General features: G+C 32.7%; 8 protein-coding genes across 8 annotated transcripts; 3 read left to right on the forward strand and 5 right to left on the reverse strand.

Annotated features, from left to right (window-relative positions):
* Window positions 1-795: 795 nt before the first annotated feature.
* On the reverse strand, window positions 796-2,386 carry LOC134834515 (uncharacterized). The gene is made up of 3 exons (XM_063849227.1): window positions 2,055-2,386; window positions 1,120-1,991; window positions 796-1,066 (listed from the first exon to the last, which is right to left on the reverse strand). The coding sequence occupies exons 1-3, from the start codon at window positions 2,312-2,314 to the stop codon at window positions 927-929; spliced, it is 1,272 nt and encodes a 423-aa protein (XP_063705297.1). The 5' UTR covers window positions 2,315-2,386; the 3' UTR covers window positions 796-926.
* Window positions 2,387-2,468: 82 nt separating this feature from the next.
* Window positions 2,469-4,249, forward strand: LOC134834514 (gastrula zinc finger protein XlCGF26.1-like). Its single transcript, XM_063849226.1, has 2 exons — window positions 2,469-2,681; window positions 2,748-4,249. Exons 1-2 carry the CDS (start codon window positions 2,550-2,552, stop codon window positions 4,167-4,169), a joined length of 1,554 nt encoding a protein of 517 aa, XP_063705296.1. The 5' UTR covers window positions 2,469-2,549; the 3' UTR covers window positions 4,170-4,249.
* Window positions 4,250-5,511: 1,262 nt separating this feature from the next.
* On the reverse strand, window positions 5,512-6,356 carry LOC134834540 (transmembrane protein 256 homolog). Its single transcript, XM_063849258.1, has 3 exons — window positions 6,234-6,356; window positions 6,082-6,180; window positions 5,512-6,023 (listed from the first exon to the last, which is right to left on the reverse strand). The coding sequence occupies exons 2-3, from the start codon at window positions 6,166-6,168 to the stop codon at window positions 5,589-5,591; spliced, it is 522 nt and encodes a 173-aa protein (XP_063705328.1). The 5' UTR covers window positions 6,169-6,180; window positions 6,234-6,356; the 3' UTR covers window positions 5,512-5,588.
* Window positions 6,357-6,396: 40 nt separating this feature from the next.
* On the forward strand, window positions 6,397-7,710 carry LOC134835466 (transcription factor grauzone-like). Its single transcript, XM_063850343.1, has one exon. It carries the CDS (start codon window positions 6,397-6,399, stop codon window positions 7,708-7,710), a length of 1,314 nt encoding a protein of 437 aa, XP_063706413.1.
* On the reverse strand, window positions 7,708-8,830 carry LOC134833378 (myoneurin-like). The gene is made up of 2 exons (XM_063847683.1): window positions 8,674-8,830; window positions 7,708-8,620 (listed from the first exon to the last, which is right to left on the reverse strand). The coding sequence occupies exons 1-2, from the start codon at window positions 8,776-8,778 to the stop codon at window positions 7,718-7,720; spliced, it is 1,008 nt and encodes a 335-aa protein (XP_063703753.1). The 5' UTR covers window positions 8,779-8,830; the 3' UTR covers window positions 7,708-7,717.
* A 167-nt stretch (window positions 8,831-8,997) lies between these two features.
* Window positions 8,998-11,646, forward strand: LOC134833377 (longitudinals lacking protein, isoforms H/M/V-like). Its single transcript, XM_063847682.1, has one exon. The coding sequence runs from the start codon at window positions 9,393-9,395 to the stop codon at window positions 11,340-11,342; it is 1,950 nt and encodes a 649-aa protein (XP_063703752.1). The 5' UTR covers window positions 8,998-9,392; the 3' UTR covers window positions 11,343-11,646.
* A 4,763-nt stretch (window positions 11,647-16,409) lies between these two features.
* Window positions 16,410-17,542, reverse strand: LOC134834642 (oocyte zinc finger protein XlCOF19-like). Its single transcript, XM_063849378.1, has 2 exons — window positions 17,347-17,542; window positions 16,410-17,285 (listed from the first exon to the last, which is right to left on the reverse strand). Exons 1-2 carry the CDS (start codon window positions 17,455-17,457, stop codon window positions 16,440-16,442), a joined length of 957 nt encoding a protein of 318 aa, XP_063705448.1. The 5' UTR covers window positions 17,458-17,542; the 3' UTR covers window positions 16,410-16,439.
* A 1,294-nt stretch (window positions 17,543-18,836) lies between these two features.
* On the reverse strand, window positions 18,837-21,051 carry LOC134835467 (zinc finger protein 69 homolog). Its single transcript, XM_063850344.1, has 3 exons — window positions 20,944-21,051; window positions 20,325-20,868; window positions 18,837-19,168 (listed from the first exon to the last, which is right to left on the reverse strand). Exons 1-3 carry the CDS (start codon window positions 21,049-21,051, stop codon window positions 18,837-18,839), a joined length of 984 nt encoding a protein of 327 aa, XP_063706414.1.
* Window positions 21,052-21,578: the final 527 nt, after the last annotated feature.

A 21,578-nucleotide genomic window follows, 5' to 3' on the forward strand; every position in this document is an offset into this window, starting at 1 on the left:
TCATGTGAGGAGCAAAAACCGTTGTTTTTTCCTCAAGTCAATTTCAACCAACTTTGGATGGGTTTCAAAGCTAAAAGTTAATAAATATTCATTCTAAAGATAATTTCCATGCATATCTGGCCGATTTTTGATGACATAAAAAAAACAACGATTTTATCATGTGAGGAGCAAAAACCGTTGTTTTTTCCTCAAGTCAATTTCAACCAACTTTGGATGGGTTTCAAAGCTAAAAGTTAATAAATATTCATTCTAAAGATAATTTCCATGCATATCTGGCCGATTTTTGATGACATAAAAAAAACAACGATTTTATCATGTGAGGAGCAAAAACCGTTGTTTTTTCCTCAAGTCAATTTCAACCAACTTTTGATGGGTTTCAAAGCTAAAAGTTAATAAATATTCATTCTAAAGATAATTTCCATGCATATCTGGCCGATTTTTGATGAAATAAAAAAAACAACGATTTTATCATATGAGGAGCAAAAACCGTTGTTTTTTTCTCACGTCAAGTTTCAACCAACTTTGGATGGGTTTCAAAGCTAAAAATTAATAAATATTCATTCTAAAGTTGATTTTCATTGACATCTGATCGATTTTTGATCAAATAAAAAAAAAGTACGATTTTATCATGTGAGGAGCAAAAACCGTTGTTTTTTTCTCACGTCAAGTTTCAACCAACTTTTGATGGGTTTCAAAGCTAAAATTGAATAAATATTCATTCTGATCTGAGATTCATGAAAAAATTAAGTAGGATGAAATAATTTATTTTTTAATATTTATAAGTTTTGTTCCAAAATTTATACCTACGAATGATTAGATATTTATGAAGATATTAAAAAATCTCAAAAAAAAAAAAATTTTTTTTGAATGAAATTTTCGGTAAACTTTTTGTCTTGATAGAAAATTAAGTATCAAAAAAATTAAATTTAAGTTTTTAACGGATCCACCGTAGTCTCTTTGTGAATTGTAATTGTTGGAATGTTACTTTCCAGATCACCGCTATCATTTATTTCTATGATAGGTATCGGATCATTTTCAACAAAAATTACGTCATCGTCATCAGAATCTAAAAAAAAATAAATTTTATTTTTAAAATTTTTGAAAAATTTAAATTTTTACCAATTTTGCTGCTTGAACAAATCATTTCTTGCTTAATTTGCGGCGTCATATTTTCAAATTTCTTATGCATTTGTTCGATTTCTTGCATTAATTGTTCTATTTTGTGATTTTTTTCATCAACAGACTCCTCTGTTTGAATTTCCTCGTCAAACATGTCAACTTGAGGGTCTCGCGTTTCCAGCAATTGATTGCTCATGTTGTTCGTGATTGATTTCAAACGTTCAATTTCTCGTTCTTGCACCTCTCGTGCCTCCGTGAGTCTTTTAATCTCCATTTGTGACGCTAATTCCTCATTTTCTATTACTTTTCCGCGAGTTTCACGTGATACCGAGAACCCCTCAGGCATTTTATAGAACGGATTGTTCGGAATATTGCGATTTGCGAGTACCGCGACGATTTGATCGCTCGTCAGCAGGGCTTGAACAGCTTCACTCGCCAAAAGTTCTTCTGGGGTGAGTGTCAAAAGTCGAATTTGCCTCAAACAATGCAATTTTTCGCCATCGTTTCCATCATTTTTCATCGAATACCGATGCAAAGCATTCAATAAATCCAATTCCGAGTTGATTTTCATCTCAGAAAGACTAAAAATTGTCTTTACAGTCCCATATTTGACTTCCAGAAAATCATCAGACTCCAAAATCTCAAGCGTATTCGAGAAAAATAGCTTTATACACTCATTAAGTAACTGGCAGGTCGGATTTTGGCTCGCCTCGTACATGACAAGAACATTTTCGTGTGTCACATTTGCCGGATCGTTCAAATATTCTTCGCAAAATTCAGCGGCAAGAGGAAATCCAAAGTCCTGAAAGACCTTTAAACAGCTAAGAGCGGTTTTTGGATCCCGAATCTCGAATTTGTGAACGTAAATGCACCTAAAAACATCCAAAACGAAAGTTAGGTTAAGTATTTAATGAATAAAAATGTTAAAAAATCACCTCAGGAGCTGCTCAAACGCATTCGGATCCATGTCAGGTAAGGAAATTGTCGCTTCAGTACTTGAATGCTCCCGTAAAATCTCTCGAAACTTCTCCGAAGCCGCCATAAGAACCAATTTGTGAGCTTTAAACATCTTTCCGGGTCCAATTTCAAATGTAACATCCGAAAATTCGCCCGATTCGTACAACTTTTGGCGAAATTCCAACTCAAAATCGCTAAAAGCGGGAACGCTACAGGTAAAAATCGATTTTTCCGTCATTTTTAAAGATTTAAGAGTCAAATTTCGGACAAAAATTAATAAATTTCAGAAAATCCAATGATAATTACGAAGATAACGGTAAAAATAGTTGAATCAACAGCAGCGCCATCTACCGCGAGAAATTTTTATCACAACTGTCACTTTGACAGCTCAACGGAAAAAATAAACAAACATTTTACGAAGGCGTCCTCAGATAAATTTCTCGTATTTTATTTAAATTGGAGGCCAAAAAATCATGGAAATCGACATAAATTCGACATGCCGCTTGTGCATGTACGCCTCCGACGAGTTTGTCTGCATTTTTGACGAGGAAACGTTCGAAATGCCCGCCGAAATTGTCGATTTATTCGAAACGTTTCAGATTATGGTGAGCATTTTTTTTTGTGATGGCATCATCCGAAAAAATTTTTAATTTTTTTAAATTTTTTTTTAGATTTATAATAATCCGAATAAACCGAGTATCATGTGTATGAAATGTTACGCCCAATTGACGCTTTTTCGGCAATTTCGTTCGAAATGCGAGCAAAGTGAGCAACAATGGAACGAATTGGCGGGCGTAGATGAGCCCGAACAGCCCGAATCGCAGGAGCAAGACACGGAGCTGGTTGAGCAAATGAATGTGGATTTCATTGAGGAAGTAGAAATGGAGGAGATTGAGGTAGAGGCACAAGGTGAATATGGGGAAGATCGTCAAATTAAAGTTTTGGCGGTGAAAAGACATCCGGGAACGTTCAAATCGCCCAAAAAAGTGAAAAAAGCAAAGACAGATCCGGAAGATTTGGATGCCATGGAGCGAGCTTTCGTTGAAAAAGAGCGCGGAGATCGTCCTGTCACCGATGAAGACCTAAAATTGCAGGAATTTTACGGATTTTATTGTCCCATCTGCGAAAATAAGCAAAGAATGGATTCGCTGACGACGTACAAATATCATATGCGAGTCCGACACGATCAACGGGATGCCGCCGTGAGTTGTTGCAACAAAAAGCTCTCAAAACGCTATCAATTGGTCGATCACATGGCATACCATTCGGAGCCGGATCGCTTGGCATGCGAATTTTGCGAAAAAGTGTATTCCGATCGAAAAAGCTTGGCGGCGCACATCAAGCGGAAACACACGAGTTACGAGGAACGCAAATACCAATGCGATTATTGCTTGAAACGGTTCGTGGGCTACGAGCCAATGCGTCAACATGTCCTCACGCACTTGAGCGAAGAGGCGAAAGAGCAGTTGCGCACCCATTTGTGCAACGAATGCGGCATGACGTTCATGCACAAGCACATTTTGCAAAATCACATCAAATATGTGCATTTAAAAATTGGTCTCGTGTGCGATTTGTGCGGCAAACATTTCAAATCCAAGTTCGATTATCAGCTGCATCGCCGAAATGCCCATGGCGAAGAGGGTCCGGCACGCGAACAATGTCCCATCTGCAAAAATTGGTATTCCAATGAGAAGGCGGTGCGCGAACACATTCGGTATTTGCACGAGCGCACCGAGAAAATTCGCTGTACGATTTGCGGCGAAGAGTTGTCCAGCAAGCAAAGTTTGCGGAGTCACACAAAGTTGAAGCATCAGGAGAAAATGCATCGGTGTTCGTATTGCGACAAGGCGTTGCCCACGCAAATTCGTCTGAAGGAGCACGAAGCGATGCATACGGGCGTGAGTCTGTACACGTGCAAATATTGCACGAAGGAGTTCAATATGAAATCGAACATGTACAAGCATTTGAAGGCGATGCATCCGAACGAGTGGACACGCGAAAAGGAATACAAAAGCCAGAATCCCGAGAATCATCGGAATGCCGTTCAGGACGTTCAGAACGAAGTTGTCGTACAACTTATTAAAGTAGAGTAATTTTTATCTTTTTTTTCTTTCATTTCTTGCAACATTCAATAAATAAAATAATAATATCTTTGGTTATCACAATAAATAAAGTTTAGTTAAATTTTTTGGGTCCTTTTGATTAATTTTTTACTTTTTGAAGTTTTAGAAGTCGAAAATTCGGTTCAAAGTTCAGAAAATTAATTCAAATTTTCCTCATTTGTCAAAATTTCATTCATTTGTCAAATTTTATCCATTTTTCCAAATTTTATCCGTTTGTCAACTTTCTTTCAATTTTTCAAATTTTTTCATTTTTCAAATTTTATCCGTTTGTCTAATTTAATAAATTTGTTAAATTTTATCCGTTTGTCAAATTTAATTAATTTTTTGAAATATTATCAGTTTGTCAAATTTAATAAGTTTGTTAAATTTTATCCGAATCTCAAATTTTATCCGTTTGTCAAATTTAATAAATTTGTTAAATTTTATACGAATCTCAAATTTTATCCGTTTGTCAAATTTTATTCATTTGTCAAATTTTATCCATGTCTCAAATTTAATTAATTTGTCAAATTTTATCCGTTTGTCAAATTTTATTCATTTATCAAATTTTATCCATGTTTCAAATTTAATTAATTTGTCAAATTTTATCCGTTTGTCAAATTTTATTCATTTATCAAATTTTATCCATGTTTCAAATTTAATTAATTTGTCAAATTTTATCCGTTTGTCAAATTTTATTTATTTGTCAAATTTTATCCATGTTTCAAATTTAATTAATTTGTCAAGTTTTATCCGTTTGTCAAATTTTAATCTTTTGTCGAATTTCAATTTTCAAATTTTCCTCATATTTGTCAAAATTTTTCACTTGTCAAATTTTGTTCACTTGTCAAATTTTATTAATTTTTCAAATTTAATTAATTTGTCAAATTTCATCGATTTCACAAATTTTATGAAATTATTTGCATTTGTCAAATTTTATCAATTTGTCAAATTTTTCATTTTTGTTAAACTTCATTTATTTGTCAAATTTTCCTCATATTTGTCAAAGTTTTACTCATTTGTCAAAATTTTATCCATTTTTCAAATTTTATCCGTTTGTCAAATTTTATTAATTTGTCAAATTTTCTCCATTTGTCAAATTTTAACCGTATCTCAAATTTAATTAATTTGTCAAATAGAATTAATTTTTCAAATTTAATTAATTTGTCAAATTTTATGAAATTATTTGTCTTTGTCAAATTTTATCAACTTGTAAAATTTTATCCATTCTCAAATTTTGTTAATTTGTCAAATTTTTCAAATGTTTTAAAATTGTTTACAAATTTTATCATTTTCTCCAAATTTTTAATAAAAATTTTTTTTTTTAGTTTTTTTTCTTTTATTCTTTTCTCCTTCTACCACAATTTCAATAATTTAGTAATTTTCGGTCAACATTCAATAATTCACACTTTAAATCACGAGCGAAAGCCATGCAAGCATCAACAAAATTCCGCCTGCCGGAGCCAATCTATTGAATTTGTCGTCTCCCGTAAATGCACGATAATACAAAGTACCCGAGAACAAAGTCATGCCAGCGAGCATCATGCTTCCCGAAACCACGGGGCGATGAGCCAAGGGCATTGCGAGCAACGCCAACGTATGGAAAAAATGATAACGATTCGCCGTCTCAAAAACTTGCTTCAAATCTCGGTTTTGTTTGTCAATTTTAAACGTGTGATGAGCACCCCATGCTCCCAAAAAGACCGCTGATGCTCCCGATAACGCTGCAATCCGCACAAAATTGAAGTTATTACCGGCCAATTTCCACAAAGGCGTCATTTCAGCGAGTTTTGCCGTTGCCGGAGAGGCAATTACAGTATGAGAATTGCCTTTTGGCTTCAAATTCTACGAAAAAAATCAAAAATTTTAATGTGGAATGAGAAATTTTTATGGGAAAACTGACCTTTGACACAGATCCAAGGATATTCCAGACGCCAGACGATACGGGATTCGTAAAAAGGAGGTAGTTGCAAGTCTCGCCCACAGTCATTATTGACAAAAACTGAAAAAATCTCTTAAATTTTAGCATATTTTAACATTAATTCATTAATTTACCTTCAAAAATCAGAGTTTTCCTCCGTTTTCGCTATTTTTTCGCCCAAGAATAACAAATTGGTGTCGCGAATCGATGTCATCTGAGTACGTCACGTGTCCCAATGCCCTTTTCCGTTCGCCGTTTAAAGTTAACATCGCCTGATAAGAGAAGCCTGACACGAAAATGGCTAAAAACCTGCTTTGTCGACTTTGTTTGAAGCCTCCTACGGAATTTATTGACATTTTTGATGCCGAAACGCACGTTCTTGTACCAGAAATTGAAGAAATTTTCGAAATTTTCAATATAAAAGTGGGTTACATTCGAATTTTAACGACTTTTAATCCATTTTTAAGTTTGCAGATCTCCTTCGACTCGGGAAAATCCAGAATTTTGTGTTCAAAGTGCATCACGAAGCTCACGAGTTTTTTGGAATTCCACTCGCAATGCCTCGAAAATGAAGAAATATGGGAAAATTTCAAGTCCGATAACGGAACAATCGAATATTTGGATGAAATTTCAGAATTTTATGGTCAAAGTAACGGAAAAAGTGTTCGAATTCAGGATTTTTACACTTTTGAGTGCGAAAAATGTGATCCTCGCGAGCTTTTTGGGTCATTTCGTGAATTTCAAGCCCATTTTCGGACAATTCACGGCATTGAACGTCCCTTCATTTCATGTTGCGGCAAGAAATTGTTCAAAAAAAGTGCGTTACTCGAGCATATTGACTTCCACGAGCATCCAGAAAGCTTCAGATGTGGTCATTGTAGTAAAATTCTCGGGGATCGGAAGAACCTAAGAGCTCATGTGATGCAAAATCACGGAAATCCCGATGAAAAACCCTTCGAATGTCACGATTGCGGAAAGCGATTTGCTATTTTGGAGAAGTTACGGTCTCATGTGCGCGTTCATATGACTCCTGAAACGAAAAAAGCATTAAAAAAGTTCGTTTGTCATGAATGTGGGCAACTTTTTGTGTCAAATTCGGTGTTAAAAACACATTTAAGGAACATTCACACGGAAAATTACTTCACGTGCGACGATTGCGAACGAAATTTCAAGTCAAAATTCGATTTTTTGATACATCGAAGAAATTTTCATGACGAAGAGGGACCTCCGCGAGCAAAATGCCCTGATTGTGGCAAGTGGTATTCCAATTCCAAGACACTTCGGGTTCATGTAAAGATGATTCATGAACGAAAAAACGGAATTCGATGCGAAATTTGTGACAAACTGATGGCAAGCAAACAAAGTTTGTCGACTCATGTGAGGCTAAAACACAAAAAACGCCTTTTTCACTGCGAATATTGCGAAAAATCCTTTCAAACGGCGACCCGATTGCGAGAACATACCGCCGTTCATACGGGAATCAGTCTTTACCGGTGTCGGTATTGCTTGGAGAAGACATTTAACGTGAGAGCCAACATGTACAAGCACTTGAAGAGGATGCATTCGCTCGAATGGGAGCGCGATAAAGTGAAAAACAATCAAAATTCATGAAATTTTGTCATGAAATACTGTTTAATTTCCGTATTTTCCTACTTGATCCATCATTTTTGGCGTGATTTCGTATCCGATGCGTCCAAAATTCGTCGATAGCTTTAAATTTCTCGTCACACGAACCACATTTGTACTTTCCCATCGATTTTTTCCCCAATTCCGGATGACACGTTCGATTATGATGCTCCAAGCCTCGATGATATGACAAAGTAACGTTACAAATGTCACATTTTACCGTTTCTTGATGCCTTTTTGGGTCATGCATCAAATACCGATGCAAATTTAACGCTTTTTCGTTCTTGCAAAGTCTCCCACAGGCATCACATCGCAAAAAAATCAACGGATTATGACAATTTCTCAGGTGTCCGTCGAGTTTCAGTTGATTATCGAAGCTTTTTTCGCAAATTTTGCATGTTTTCGGATCAAATTCGTGTCCTTTGACATGCGTTTCGAGCGAAAAATAACTACTAAAGGCCTTGAAACAAATTTCACACACAAATTCATCGTCAGTTTCGTGTCGCGGCGGTGACATGTGATAATATAAATGCACTTCGAAGTCATCTTGGTTCAGGAATTGACGTCCGCACGTGCGACAACAGTATTTCGGGTAAACTGTGACAATTTCGGCATCATCTTCATCAGTTTCTGTCACGATTTTCGGTGAAATTTCTTCCGTTACGAAGGGATTCGTGTCAAATTCGACTAATTCTGTGTCGATTTCCAGTTCTCGGACGAGACTTTCCAAATTTTCCGGGATTCGGATGCCTTTTAGCTCGTTTGATGGCTTTGGAAGGAATTTCGAAAGCGTTTCTTGCTTCAAAAATACTGAAGTTTCGAATGAATTAAAGTCCAAAAGTGTTTGTGAGCAATTTCGGCAAATTTTTTGAGGAGTTTTATCTTCGCATGTGATCTAAAATTGAATTTTTATGAAAATTTGAGACACAAAATTAATTAAAATTTTACCTGAATGTGAAAATATTTCCTTACAAGAAACTTTATTTTGTCTGTCATCTCGGGCGGTTCTGAATTTTCACCTAAACAAAGGCGACAAATCTTGTTTTCAGTCATTTTTCATGGAAAATTTGGAAAAATCCATCGGAATGTTATGATTTTTAAAGGTCCAATGCACATTTGGAAATAATCCGCACTTCCGCTTTGGTGGCTCCAACCAGGATGTTGACAACGTGCTTGCAGCGCCATCTGGCGACTTATCACTTTCATTCGTCTCGCATTTCCATAGACGCCCATAGCACCTATGTCGCGCGTACAGAAGGTAAATCAGTAAAAAAAAAAGCTTTTTTGAGCGTTTATCAAAATAAAATTACCTTAAAATTGGCTTTTGCTCGAGCAAATCGCCCGAAAACCGAGTTATTTTTCTGCTCCAAAGGCGGCAGCTGCGACGTGTCACCCAATTTTGCCGTAAAAGCGGGCGCCAAAGCACAAAAAGTGCATTTGTGTATTTTTGGCTTGTGACGTCAACTTGGACTAAAGCGTTCCCGAGGAGAAAATTCAATTTTTTCGGATCCACAAGTAAAAGGGGTCAATTTTTGACACGCAATTCCCTGTCTCGATGTGGTTTTAATGGGAAATTCAGGAAAATTTGAGGTTATTTGCTAAATTTTTGAGGAAAAAAGTCGGAGAAAAAAAATAAAAACAATTGGCTGGCGCAAACACAAACAAACATGGCAGTCCAGCAGTATTGCTTGCGATGGAATAACCATCAACCGAACTTTATTCAGGTCTTTTCGACGCTGCTGCACAGCGAATCGCTCGTAGATGTCACGTTGGCAGCCGAGGGACGCCAATTGCAGGCACACAAAGTGGTATTGTCGGCATGTAGTTCCTATTTTCAGTCTCTGTTCACGACAAATCCGTGCAAACATCCAATTGTCATCCTGAAAGACGTTCAATACAACGATTTGAAGACCATGGTTGACTTTATGTACTATGGCGAAGTGAATGTGTCGACGGAACAGTTGCCGCAAATCCTAAAAACGGCAGAAATGTTGAAAATTAAGGGATTGGCAGAGATGCCCGACAATGGATCAGTCACAAAATCCGAAAGCAAGTCCGTGGAACATGCCGACCCGAATCAAATTGCGTCGGAAGGCATTTGGGGCAGTGCTGAATCTCAACAGGCAGCTGCCCAACAATATCAACAGCAACAGCAAATGGTCCAGATTCAACAGCGGTGCAGTGCGTCGCCGCCCAAAAGTATGTCGCCAGCGTTGCGACGCAAACGAGTTCGCAAATCCGAGTCCGGATCAATTGAACGGCAGCAAGATCAACAATTACAACAACAATTGCAGCAACAACAGCAGCAGCAACAGCAACAGCAGCAAAACGAACAACACATGCATCAACAGGAACACGGCGGCACGAATGCACAACAAGTGGATGGCGGCAACAACGAAAAAATTCTGTATTTTCCGCATTTGAATTCGTCGACGCGCGTCTTGACCTCTACCTCGACCCTGATTTCGGCGCAACAGGCAAACGCCATCAGTCAAGTGAACGTTCGAAAAGACGCGGATTCGGATCAACCGCAGCACGATTCGTCGCAAGAAAGTATCGACGAGTCGTCGCACCAACCGAACATGCTGAAGGACTTGCAAGGCGTCACGCAAACGGTACCGCTGGACATTTCGGGGTCGTCGTCGATCAGCATGACACAGGCGCATCAGCAGCACGGGGGACAATGGGCAATTGTCGATACGTCGGCATATCCGCGTTTCGCAACGACTTCGAGTGCCACGGGACTCAGTATACAGCAACAGCAGCAAATTCAGGCGCAGCATCACGGAAATACGGAAAATCACTCGCTAAACACCAGCACAAGTAGTACAAGTAGTAACGGCGCCAGTGTACAAATGTATCAAACGAATAGCGGCAACTACCAATCGCAGATAATTTCCGTGAACCCCAACACGATGGTCAGCAGTTATCCGCAGAGTTTGTCGACATCGACGTCGCCGCAAGCCCAAAGCGGCACCCAAATAGTCCAATCGGTTTACAGTCAAAATATCAAGCAGGAAGAGAGTCCCGCAGCGACAAATGCCAGTGTCTCGACAAATCAAACGCCCACGACCCCCTCGACGGGAACCACGACAAAACGCAAACGCTCCGTGAATCCGCAAGGCGACGAAAACTTTTTACGAGCTCTCGATGCGGTCCGTTTCGGCGGCATTGGTTTCTGTAAAGCAGCTCGCATGTATGGCGTCAATAATCGCACACTTTGGCTCGAATACAAAAAACGCGGATACCCCATCAGCAGACCTAGCATCAAAAATCGCATCAAACTCGAGCCAAATATGTCCCCGGCTCCGTCATCGACACCCAACAACGACGAAAATTCGATGGAAAATTACGATTCGCTGCCTGCGACGTCAATCAGCATGTCAACGGGAGGCACAAGTGGCGGCGGCGGCGGCGGCAATGGAAGCGGCGAAGGCAATTCAAGTGGCAATCCTCTGATGTGTCCCCCGAACGTCATGGGGTTCCTCGATACGCGACACGTGGATTTTAGTTCGGCTGCCGCACTGCATCCGGTACCGCGACAACGATATGACGACGGCACTGTCATAAATCCCTCAGCTGTTAGTCTCCAGGGACTGCATTTCAACTCGATGTAAAGTTAGTTAAGGGTAGAGAAAAAAAAATGTTGAGTGTACCAACTTCTTAATTATAAAAATGACTTTTTTCGAATCTAAAGAGAAATTTTAAACCTTTAAGATGTAAGTGTAAATGTAAAGTTTGAACCATTTATCATATTTTTAGTTTTGATCACTGTACGTTTTATTTTTTTTTTTTTACAAAGAGAGATACAGTTCACAATGTGTATTGTTGCCATAATTAATTGACCAGTTCATTTTTTTTTATTATTATTATAAAGTTTAAATCATTGTAAAGCTACATCCATATACTAATAAAATGTACCAAAATCTTATTGTAGTAAAAGTGTTTTTTATTTCTTAACAATTTTTTCAAAAAAAAAAAATAATAATAATAAAATCACATTTCAAGTATAATTTTTTTCTAAAAGCTTAAATTGTGAAAAATTTTAAATTTTATTAAAAAAAAAATTTATTAATTTTTATTTTTTTTTTTAATTTTTGAAAAATTTTTATTATACAATTGAGAAAAATTTAGCCCAAAAATGTTTAAAATAAATAATTAAATTTCACAAAAATATTTTTTTATGTAATTTTATTTAAATTAATGAAGTCTTTTTCCTTAGATTTTTGTATATTTTGAAAAGAAGAAAATTTTTTTTTCACAATCTTAAGAATTTTATGCCATACTTTAAGTCCTATTTTTATAAACCATTGAAATATATTTTTCTCAAATTTATTTTCTAAGATTTCATTAAAAATATTTAAATGATAAATATTTTATTTGAATATTTTAAATGAAAAAAAGTGAGTTAAGGTATGACTTAAAATTATTAAGTTTATGAGAAATTTTATTTTTTAATTTTTGATTAAAATTTGAAGAAAAATGACATCAAATCAATTAAAATATTTTTTTATGATTTTTGTTTTTTTTTTATTTTTAAGCAGTTTTTGACTTATGACTTAAAAAATTATTATTGAAAAATTTTAAAAATTTAAACTTTAAAAAATATAATTTTTGTGGAGTTTTTTCACAATTAAAATTTTTAGAAAGAAAAAATTTAAATGAAATGTAAAACATTTTTTTATAAATATTAGGCGCTCCAAATGAAACTCAATAGTTTTGTCCAAAATTTTTGAAATAAAAATGGGGGAGGGGCAAAAGAATAAAAATTTTGAAATACTTTTTTCATACAAAATGTTAATTAATATTTTTGTTGTCAAAAAAATAACTGTCAAATTTTTTTTTTTGAAAAAAAAATTCAATAATTTTCATGAAAATCATTTTTTAAAGAAAATTTTATGTCGAAATACGTTTTTGAATACAAAAATTACTAAAAATTTAAATATATTTTTTTAAATTTTTTGAAAATTTATGAAAGTACACCAAAAATCAATCAGCCAAGGTTTCCTCCCCCATCATTTTTATCAAAAATCACCAAGGGGAATATAGAAATTTTATATAGATTTTGAAATACTTTTTCATACTAAATGACTGATATTTTAGCTGTTTTTCAACAAGTTTGACATTTTACACTATTTTAGAGGTTATTAATGAACATTTCGATTAAGAAATCAAGAATTAATTTTTTACAAAAAATAACGATCAAAAATTTGAATGATTGATTGATGGTTTTTTTTCCAAAACGAAACGCGAAACAGAAAACGGTCTAGGAATACAAAAAAAAATTTAAAAAAATTTAATGAAAAAAGTTCCTTATGAGAGGAAGACATTCATATAATAAAAATTCTCGCTGAGCTCGTTAAACTTTTACCGACCAAAATGATATAAAGTTATGATTGCGAGTCTTAACATGACGATTTCTGAACGAAGACTGAACTTTATCTCTCGAACATTTCAGGCCAAATTCTCTAAATTGATATTTGTTTATCTAAGTTGCTTATTTCTAGAATATCCTTATGCATCTATGTTCCCATAACTATAAATTTTGGGCAACAGTTTTCAACTAAAGATATTAAAATGAAATTTTAAAATAATTTTTTGAAAAATTAATTTAAAAAATTAATAAAAAAATTCAAAATTAGAAAAAAAATAACAATCTTCAGTAGCAAATTTATGTTTTTTTTTTAAACAAGAATGTAATTTTTTAAACAAAAAATATGGATCAATTTAAGAGTTTTTGATGGACAAAGAATCTATAGGACAAAAAAATATCAAAAGGTTTTTGATTCAATTAATTGCGTAAATTTGCAGCCATAATATTTCGGTTTTATGTACACCACTTCACTGATTTAGATTGAAGCATTGACATTGAAATTCCAGTAGTTCCAGACACTCAAAATGATATAAACAGACACACAAATTCCAGACTATCTATTGAATTTTAAGCCGAATTCGATCAGGTATCAAAAACAGCATTGTGAAAAGTGAAACTTGTTGCTCGTTGCCGGCTTGACAATAAAATAATGCACAGTATCAAAGTTGGTGTCCTGGCGAGCGGATCATAACGAGTTTTACCGATAAGGCGAAAAAAAATTCACAAATCATGGAAAATTCCACATTCGATGAAGATCTCAGAAGACTCCATGAGCAAGAACTTGAGGCAATGGCACGTCATGAACGTGCAAAGAGGTGAGAAAAAAAAACTGTTAAAGACGTCCAAATAATACTTTTTTTTTAGGCGTTCGAAGACAATTTTTATTTTTGGTATGGTATTTGCCCTTTGCATCATCATTATCTTTTTACCTGTGGTGCTCATATGGTCTTTAAAAGCTCTACAAATAATATCAAAATAATGCTTTTATGGTTCTCAGGAATGGAAAAAATGGAAAGTGCTTAAAACTCATGGATTCATGGAAGGAAAATATGTGCTTTAAATGTGTGCTTAAATGTATGAAATATTTAACGAAAATTTCGATAAAATTTCCAAATTTGTTCTTGTGAACTTGCAACTGGTAAATTTGAATCAGTGACAAATATCATGTAACAAATTATCATGTGAAATATGTGGCTCCAATGTGTTTACTGTGCTTAATATGACAAGATTTTATTTTTTTTTAATTAAGGCGAATAAATTTAATACATCCATTTTTTGTCTCCCCCCCCCCTCGGATTTTGTCGAAAAAATTCAGGGGGAAAAATAAAAATTAAATATAAAATACAAATATTTTTGACATATTTTGGAATTTTTATATTAAAAAATCACCAAAAAATCATGAAAAATTACTGTTTTTGGTAAAATTATACAAAAAACTAAAGAAATTTGCTTAATTACGACATTTTCTATTGAAATGTTGAAAAACATTTTTTTGAAAGTCACGTGACCAAAATTATTTTTTTTCAAAAATTTTTATTTTGGGAGATTTTGTTGATTTTTCTTTACTTTTAAGTTCAAATTTTAAAATAATATAAACTAAAATTAAATAAATGTTAAGAATCAACGTTTAACGTCTAAAAACGTTAAAAAATTACAAACAAAAAATTCAAAAATATTAATTTTTTTATTTCCCCCCCCCCCCTCGAGAAAATCCTCATGGGACAAAAAATGAAAATATTAAATTTATTCGCCTAAAATACTTATTAGTTTAAATTAAAGTGAAAAATATTTTTAAAGTTTAAGTTTTTTTAATTTCCTTAAATTGTTTAGTTTTGTTGAATTTTTTTGTCTTTCAAAAGTTTTTGTCCCATGCTCAATTTTTTAAAAATTATTAGAAAAAACGATATAAATTGTGGGTTGTATCTGAAAAAATTGTTTATATCAATTGATGCTATTCTATAATAAATTTTAAGTATTCTATTTATTGTGATATCCTTCATTATTAAAATCTGTTCCTTTGTAGAGTCCCTTTAAAAGTTTATAAAATTATGTATGTAACTTAAGTATAGTCAGCTCATGTGAATTAAGTCGAACGAATAAAATATTATTGTATTGTTTATATTAATTTATTTTCCAAACAAAAATTATTATTTTCTCGAGCTCTCGCATTTTCTTATTATTTTTCAACTAAAAAATTTTTTTTTTTCATGAACTTAAGAATCATTCAAATATTTTTTTTCTTATATTTAATTTTTTATAGGAAGTCTTAACCATCGCGGAGGTCCCATTTGTGGAATCGAGGCATGATCCCAATGCATATACGATTTAAGAAATCGAGTTTTTCTAGCTTTTTTAGCGATATTTTAGCTGTTTTTCAACAAGTTTAACATTCTACACTATTTAAGAGGTTATTAATGAACATTTCGATTAAGAAATCAAGAATTAATTTTTTTACAAAATAATACGATCCAAAATTTGAAAATTATTTTTTTAAAAATAACTCAAAATTCAACAATTTTATTATTTTTCCATACTAAATAGTACAAAAACGAAAATCTATATAAAATTTCTATATCCTCCATGGATTTTTTTTCAAGCATGTAACGCGAAACAGAAAACGGTTTCGGAACACCCTAAACACCCTTAAAAATTTTTATTAATTTTTTTTGAATTTTCTGAAAATTTTTTAATTACTATTTTTGAGAAAAATTTAGTCAAAAACTAGGTAATGCAAAATAATTAAAATTTGACAAAAAATTTTTTTTTACTAATTTCAAATTAGGTATATGAAGTCATTTTTCCTACATTTTTTATATATAAAAAATAATTATTTCTCATAAACTTTAGGATATTAAGTTATTTATATTTTTTTTTAGTTAAAATTGTGAAAAATTATTTTTTTTTGCTTGAAAAAATTTTAAAATTTTTCAAAAAGTAAAAAAAAAAATTTGTCACAATTTTGAAAAAATTTTAATTTTTTGAAAAATTTTAAAATTTTGACTTTTGAGTAATTATTAGTCAAATATTTATTTCAAAACTAATCAAAACTCAACAAAAAATATTAGTTTTTAATTTTAAATGATTTGAAGTCATTTTCTTATTTCATTTTTCAACTAAAAAAAATTTTTTTTTTCATAAACTTAAGAATCATTCAAATATTTTTTTTCTTAAATTAAACTATTTTTAATTTTTTTATAAAAATTTTTGTAAAAATATTTGAAATTCGACTTAAGATTCTTAAATTTATGAAAAAAAATATTTTTTTCAAAATATTTTTTTTTTACTTTTTTCACAAAATATTTTCAAAGTAATGTGAAACATTTTATCAAAATCAACTTTCTTAATTTCTCTCCAATTTCCACTTTTCATATTCTTTGGGATGTGCTTTCAGTCGATGAGCACTAAAATGACTTCTATGTCGAAATTCCTTCGGGCACCACAAGCACTGAAGCGGTTTTTCTCCTTTATGCGTTAAATTATGTTCCGCCAAAGACTCTTTCCTACTGAATTCTTTGCCACAAAAGCTGCACAAAAACCGAGATTTCTTCTCGTGAAAGCGTCTTACGTGATTTCCCATCGTCAAGACATTTTTAAAGTCTTTTCCGCAAATTTCACATCGCAAAGGACCCTTTTTCGAATGACTGTATCGCAAATGATTCTTCAAAATATTCTCATTTTTAAAGTTTTTCCCGCACAAATTACACGTTCGTTCAAAAACTTCCGGCAAATCGGCGTGTTTGATGAGCTGATGTCGTTTTAGCGTGACTTTTGTCTGATAAACTCGCTTTTCGGGACACATTTCACAAATAAATGTTTCTTGCAGCAGATGACGCGCCATGTGTTTCTTCAAAGTCTCTTTGTTCAAGAGTTTGGCATCGCAAATATCACAGATAAATTTCAATATAGACGTTTCTTGAGAAGATTTTTCAAGAAATCCCGCTTCAAAACACTCGTTGTGGTAATTTGACTCGGAAAAGCAATCATCCACGAAGAATTTTTCAATTTCGATCGCAGCAACGCCACTTTCGACCTCTTTCAGAGCCGCTTCTTCCCTCAAATAACTTTCCTCGTTCTCGTAAATCAAAAATTCCTGACTTCGCATCACCTCGCAGTGAAATTCGTGGAAATTTAGAATTGTGGTTTCGCAAGTTTCGCATACGAAGGTTGGAAAAATCGATGGTTTCAGCTAAAAAATAAAAGATTTTATTAAAAATAAATTTTTTGATATGAAAAAAATGTAAACAAACCCTGATACCGAAGAACCGGTAACATAAATTCATGATTAATTTCATGTCGGGAGTGATTTGTTGATGATCTGGAGGAAGTCCAATTAGGCAGAGGCGACAATAGATGTCCATTTGATTTTGTTAAGTTTTTATCCAGGTAAAGAATTTTTAACATTTAAAGAGATTTGTTTTTGTTTTGATTTTTATTCACCTCAGACTTTGTTGAAATGGTGAGAAAAAAATTGCGGGAAAATTTCTACTGAAAGGAATTGAAACAAAAAATTATTTTTTCTTATTAAAAAAAAAATAAATAAATGAAAATAAAATAATAAATAAAAAAAAATAATAAAAAATTGCAAAATTTAATTTAGCCTTAATTTTTTAAATTTATTTATTTATTTAATTCTTAAATAATAATTTTTTTTAATTTTAATTTTTTTTATTTACAAATTTTAAATGCGACTTACTTTAATTTAATTTTTAATTGAAATAATATTTAAATTTAAATTTATTTTAATTAAATTATTATTTTTTATTTTATTTTAATATTTTTTATTTTTAAATTTTTTTTCAATTTTTTTTTATTTTTATTTAAAACTGAAAAAGCAATAGAAAATTATTTTTATTTATTATCTTATTATTTAAATAAATCAAAAAAAAAATAATAATAATTAAATTAATTAAACAAAATAAATAATAAAAAAATATAAAATTTTACAAAAATTAGAATTATTGATTTTTTCACAGAAAATCATAAAAATTAATTTTTTTATCTATCTTTTTAATTTTAACTACGGGATTTATTTTAATTTAATTTTTAAATTTAATTTAATTAAAATTTTTATTAATTTTTTATATTTTAATTATTTATTTAATTTTTAATTACTTTTTTTTATTTTTTAATTTTTTTAGAAAATACAAAAAAAATCTGAATTTTTCGTACAAAAAAATACAAAATCTTTATTAATCCAATCTTTCCATTAATTCACTTTAAACTTGACTGCGTTGCAAAAAATAAATTGAAGCTCTTTAACAGTAACTAACTTTTCTCATGTAATAAGTTGTAGTTCTGCCTTCATCTGACTTTACGACGGTGATCAGCTCGTAATTCCACTTGTTAGCCATGTAATCCAGGACAGTTGTGATGTTTATGTTGCATCCACGACGTCCTCTATGCTGGATATTTAGTCGATCTAACAACTCTTCCCAGTCATTTCCTGGCAATCCAGTTTGATGAAGCGAATCCGAGTATTTGAGGATCACGTGTTTGACTACTGGCGACATGATTTTGAATTTTTTGATGAAAAAACTCGAGAAAATTGTCGAAAAATAACAAAAAATTACAAAATTGACAAAAACTGCTCTTGAATTTAGCGAAATTTGGTTCATCTGTCAATCAAACTCCCTCTCGGAAAAAAATTCCCTTTCGAAAATTTCCCTTTTTTTAACCCTTTCGGGAGAAAAACTCACAAATTTCATTTAAAACTTTTTTTATTTCTCATTTTTTTTATTTAAAGATTTTGTCTGAAAGTTTCTCTTCTCAAAACGAACTGATTCTTGTGATTGCTGAACGTGACAGTGACCAAAACGAATCCATAATTGTGAGACAAGTAGTTCAAGAGGTCCGTAATCGATTGACTTTCTCGTTTAACTTTGTGAGCGGAGGCCCGATAAAAGTCCGAATACGTTCCTTGTTTCTTCTCGATCTGAAAATGTTCAGTCAAGGCACGCCATTGCTCTTCGGTAAAACCTGAGAGCTCGAGACTCGATAGGGAATGGATCTGATGATGATCACACTCGATGATGACGTGTTGGTGCACTGGCAATGACATCTCAAAAGCGACTGAATTTGATAAAAAGGTTTCGAGACGATTGTTTTTTTTTATCGCATTTCGAAGAAAAATGCGGTTTTATGCAAGGAATGACGTCTATTTGATTAATATAGGTCACGTGGTTAAATTTTTAATGGAAAATTTTCAAAATGTGCTTTGGGATGAAAATTTAAAATATGCATTGGGACTTAAATTCAACATTTAGAATTTGCATTGGGCCAAAATTTCAAAATTTGCATACGAACAAGAAATCACAGAATATGCACTTGGTAAAGTCACGTGGTTTGAATTTTCAAAAAATTATATTAAGTGATAATTTGAAATTCGTACTGGGGCTAAAATCTAAAATTTTTCAGTTTGAAGGAAATTTTTCTTAAAAATTATTTTTTTTTTACTTTTTTTGATTTCATGATATTTTGGAATCAAATAGGTCACGTGGTTAAACAATTTTAAAATTTATATTGGGAAAATTTTCAAAAAGTGCTTTAGGATTAAAATTTGGAATGTGCATTGGGACTTGATTTAAAATTTAACTATGCATTAGGAAATTTTCTAAAATTTGCACTGGGATGAAAATTTAAAATGTTCATTTGACTAAGTCACGTGGTTCAAAATATCAAAATACACTAAAATCTGTCTTCCAACGAACACTTTATAAAAAAATTTTGTGGTTAGATAATTTTTTTCATAGAAATACTTCTTCGTACTGATGCAAAATTGGAACAATTGTCGGTTTCTCAAGTTCAATGTCTTGTTCTTTGTTCGAAAAAATTTTATGTACGCGACGCAAATGACCTTTCAACGCGATTTCTGATGAAAATGTTCGATGACACAGGATACATTCGACCAAAATCTCCGAATGCTGCGTCAAATAATGATTTTTCAGGGAAAATTTGTTGTGAAACACTTGCGAACAGCAGTTACAGATGAAAAAGCTGGTCACGTGGTCTTCCAAATGCTTTTGTAGCTTTGTGACATCGCAAAAAGTCCTGCTGCACTTTGAACAAGAAGTTTTTACGGTTTGATGCGTTTTCAAATGTCTTTTTAAAAGGTTTTGACGATTGAAAATTTTACCGCAAATCGTGCAAGAGACCTTTTGAGACGGAATTTTCGGGTGCTTGGTCCTCAAATGATCATAAAACGAATTTTTATTCGTGTAAATTTTACCGCAACTCGAACAAATTCGATGAAAAGCTTTTTTCTGAGCTGCAATGTGATGAAATTTCTTCAGATGTTCCTTCAAACTTCGTTCGTGCTTCAAAAAAACGCCGCAAATGTCACATTTTAGACCTTCCACGAAAGAATGTTGCGTTTTTTGATGCAAATAAACGCTCGAAGGACTAAGCTGCTTCCCACAAATCTCACAAGAAACGGAATTTTTGAGATGTTTTAGCATCATGTGATGCTCCAGCACGTCTTTCGCATCAAAAATTTTCCCACAAATGTCGCAAACGAACTTTTCTTCGACAATTTCAGGAGTTTCAGACGTCACGTGATGCTCCATGGAAAAACTCTCAAACTCATCGATGCCGAAAAGATCGAGTGCTGTTTGAATTTCATCTTCTCGCAGCTCTTGAAGGAAATCCAGACCGTGATCCAGCATAGAATTCGAGTGACAACGCAACACCATCCGGTAAAAATCGTTAATTTCGTGCAATTTCTCTTCGCATCGCGGGCAAACAGACATCTCGGTGTCGTTTTGCGGAAAAATCTAAAATAAAAATCAGAGAGAAGTGAGAAAATTTTCAAAACGAAAATAGAATTAAAGACATTTTTTTCGACTTACCTGCATGTGAAAAATCTCCTCAATCAAATCTTTGAAGATTTTAGCCGAGATCAAGTCCAAAGGATATCGAGGAAAAGGACTTTCCGTTAAACAAATTTGACATTTCATGATTTAAAATATTTAAAAATCACAAATTTTCATGAAAAACTCTTCAACAGGTGATTTTTCTATTGCACAAAATGTGTCAAAGCAATTTTTGAAAAAATTCATGAGAGAGGGAGAGTTCAAAAAGTAAGAGAGAAAATTATTTTTCTGCAGAAAATTGAACTTCAAAGACATTTTTTGTGGAATTTCGTTGCGTAAAATAATTTTTTTAAAGTCGCCACAACACGATTTTTGATGAAAGTATCACGCGTCGCTGTTCATCATCTTTTAACAAAAGAAAGTGAATCATGCCTCTGACTTACAGTTTCTTAATTAAACACATGAGTTAATTCTAGAATTTTTTTTGTTCGTGAAAAGTGTAAATAAAATAGAACGACACGTTTATTGTGAAATTCGAAACAGAAAAAAAATAAAAGTAGAATTTTGCTTGAGTGCATTTTTTATTATAATAGTTTTTTCATCTAAAATTAATTTTTTAATGATTTTTTTTTTAATTTAAATTTTTAAAAATAATTTCTGTAATTTTTTTT

This window comes from Culicoides brevitarsis, chromosome 3 (genome assembly GCF_036172545.1).
Source record: "Culicoides brevitarsis isolate CSIRO-B50_1 chromosome 3, AGI_CSIRO_Cbre_v1, whole genome shotgun sequence".
In the NCBI taxonomy this organism is placed as follows: Eukaryota; Metazoa; Arthropoda; class Insecta; order Diptera; family Ceratopogonidae; genus Culicoides; species Culicoides brevitarsis.

Coding starts and splice junctions, on each gene's coding strand:
- LOC134834515 (XM_063849227.1), bottom strand. CDS start 2,314: ATGACGGAAAAATCGATTTTTACCTGTAGCGTTCCCGCTTTTAGCGAT. Junction 1,992..2,054: donor GCGTTTGAGCAGCTCCTGAG/GTGATTTTTTAA, acceptor GGATGTTTTTAG/GTGCATTTACGTTCACAAAT. Junction 1,067..1,119: donor TTGTTCAAGCAGCAAAATTG/GTAAAAATTTAA, acceptor ATTTTTTTTTAG/ATTCTGATGACGATGACGTA.
- LOC134834514 (XM_063849226.1), top strand. CDS start 2,550: ATGGAAATCGACATAAATTCGACATGCCGCTTGTGCATGTACGCCTCC. Junction 2,682..2,747: donor TCGAAACGTTTCAGATTATG/GTGAGCATTTTT, acceptor ATTTTTTTTTAG/ATTTATAATAATCCGAATAA.
- LOC134834540 (XM_063849258.1), bottom strand. CDS start 6,168: ATGACTGTGGGCGAGACTTGCAACTACCTCCTTTTTACGAATCCCGTA. Junction 6,024..6,081: donor TCCTTGGATCTGTGTCAAAG/GTCAGTTTTCCC, acceptor TTTTTTTCGTAG/AATTTGAAGCCAAAAGGCAA.
- LOC134835466 (XM_063850343.1), top strand. CDS start 6,397: ATGGCTAAAAACCTGCTTTGTCGACTTTGTTTGAAGCCTCCTACGGAA.
- LOC134833378 (XM_063847683.1), bottom strand. CDS start 8,778: ATGACTGAAAACAAGATTTGTCGCCTTTGTTTAGGTGAAAATTCAGAA. Junction 8,621..8,673: donor GGAAATATTTTCACATTCAG/GTAAAATTTTAA, acceptor ATTCAATTTTAG/ATCACATGCGAAGATAAAAC.
- LOC134833377 (XM_063847682.1), top strand. CDS start 9,393: ATGGCAGTCCAGCAGTATTGCTTGCGATGGAATAACCATCAACCGAAC.
- LOC134834642 (XM_063849378.1), bottom strand. CDS start 17,457: ATGGACATCTATTGTCGCCTCTGCCTAATTGGACTTCCTCCAGATCAT. Junction 17,286..17,346: donor ACCGGTTCTTCGGTATCAGG/GTTTGTTTACAT, acceptor TTTATTTTTTAG/CTGAAACCATCGATTTTTCC.
- LOC134835467 (XM_063850344.1), bottom strand. CDS start 21,051: ATGAAATGTCAAATTTGTTTAACGGAAAGTCCTTTTCCTCGATATCCT. Junction 20,869..20,943: donor AGGAGATTTTTCACATGCAG/GTAAGTCGAAAA, acceptor TTTTTATTTTAG/ATTTTTCCGCAAAACGACAC. Junction 19,169..20,324: donor TCGAATTTGTTCGAGTTGCG/GTAAAATTTACA, acceptor TATCAAATTCAG/TCGCTTTTGAGATGTCATTG.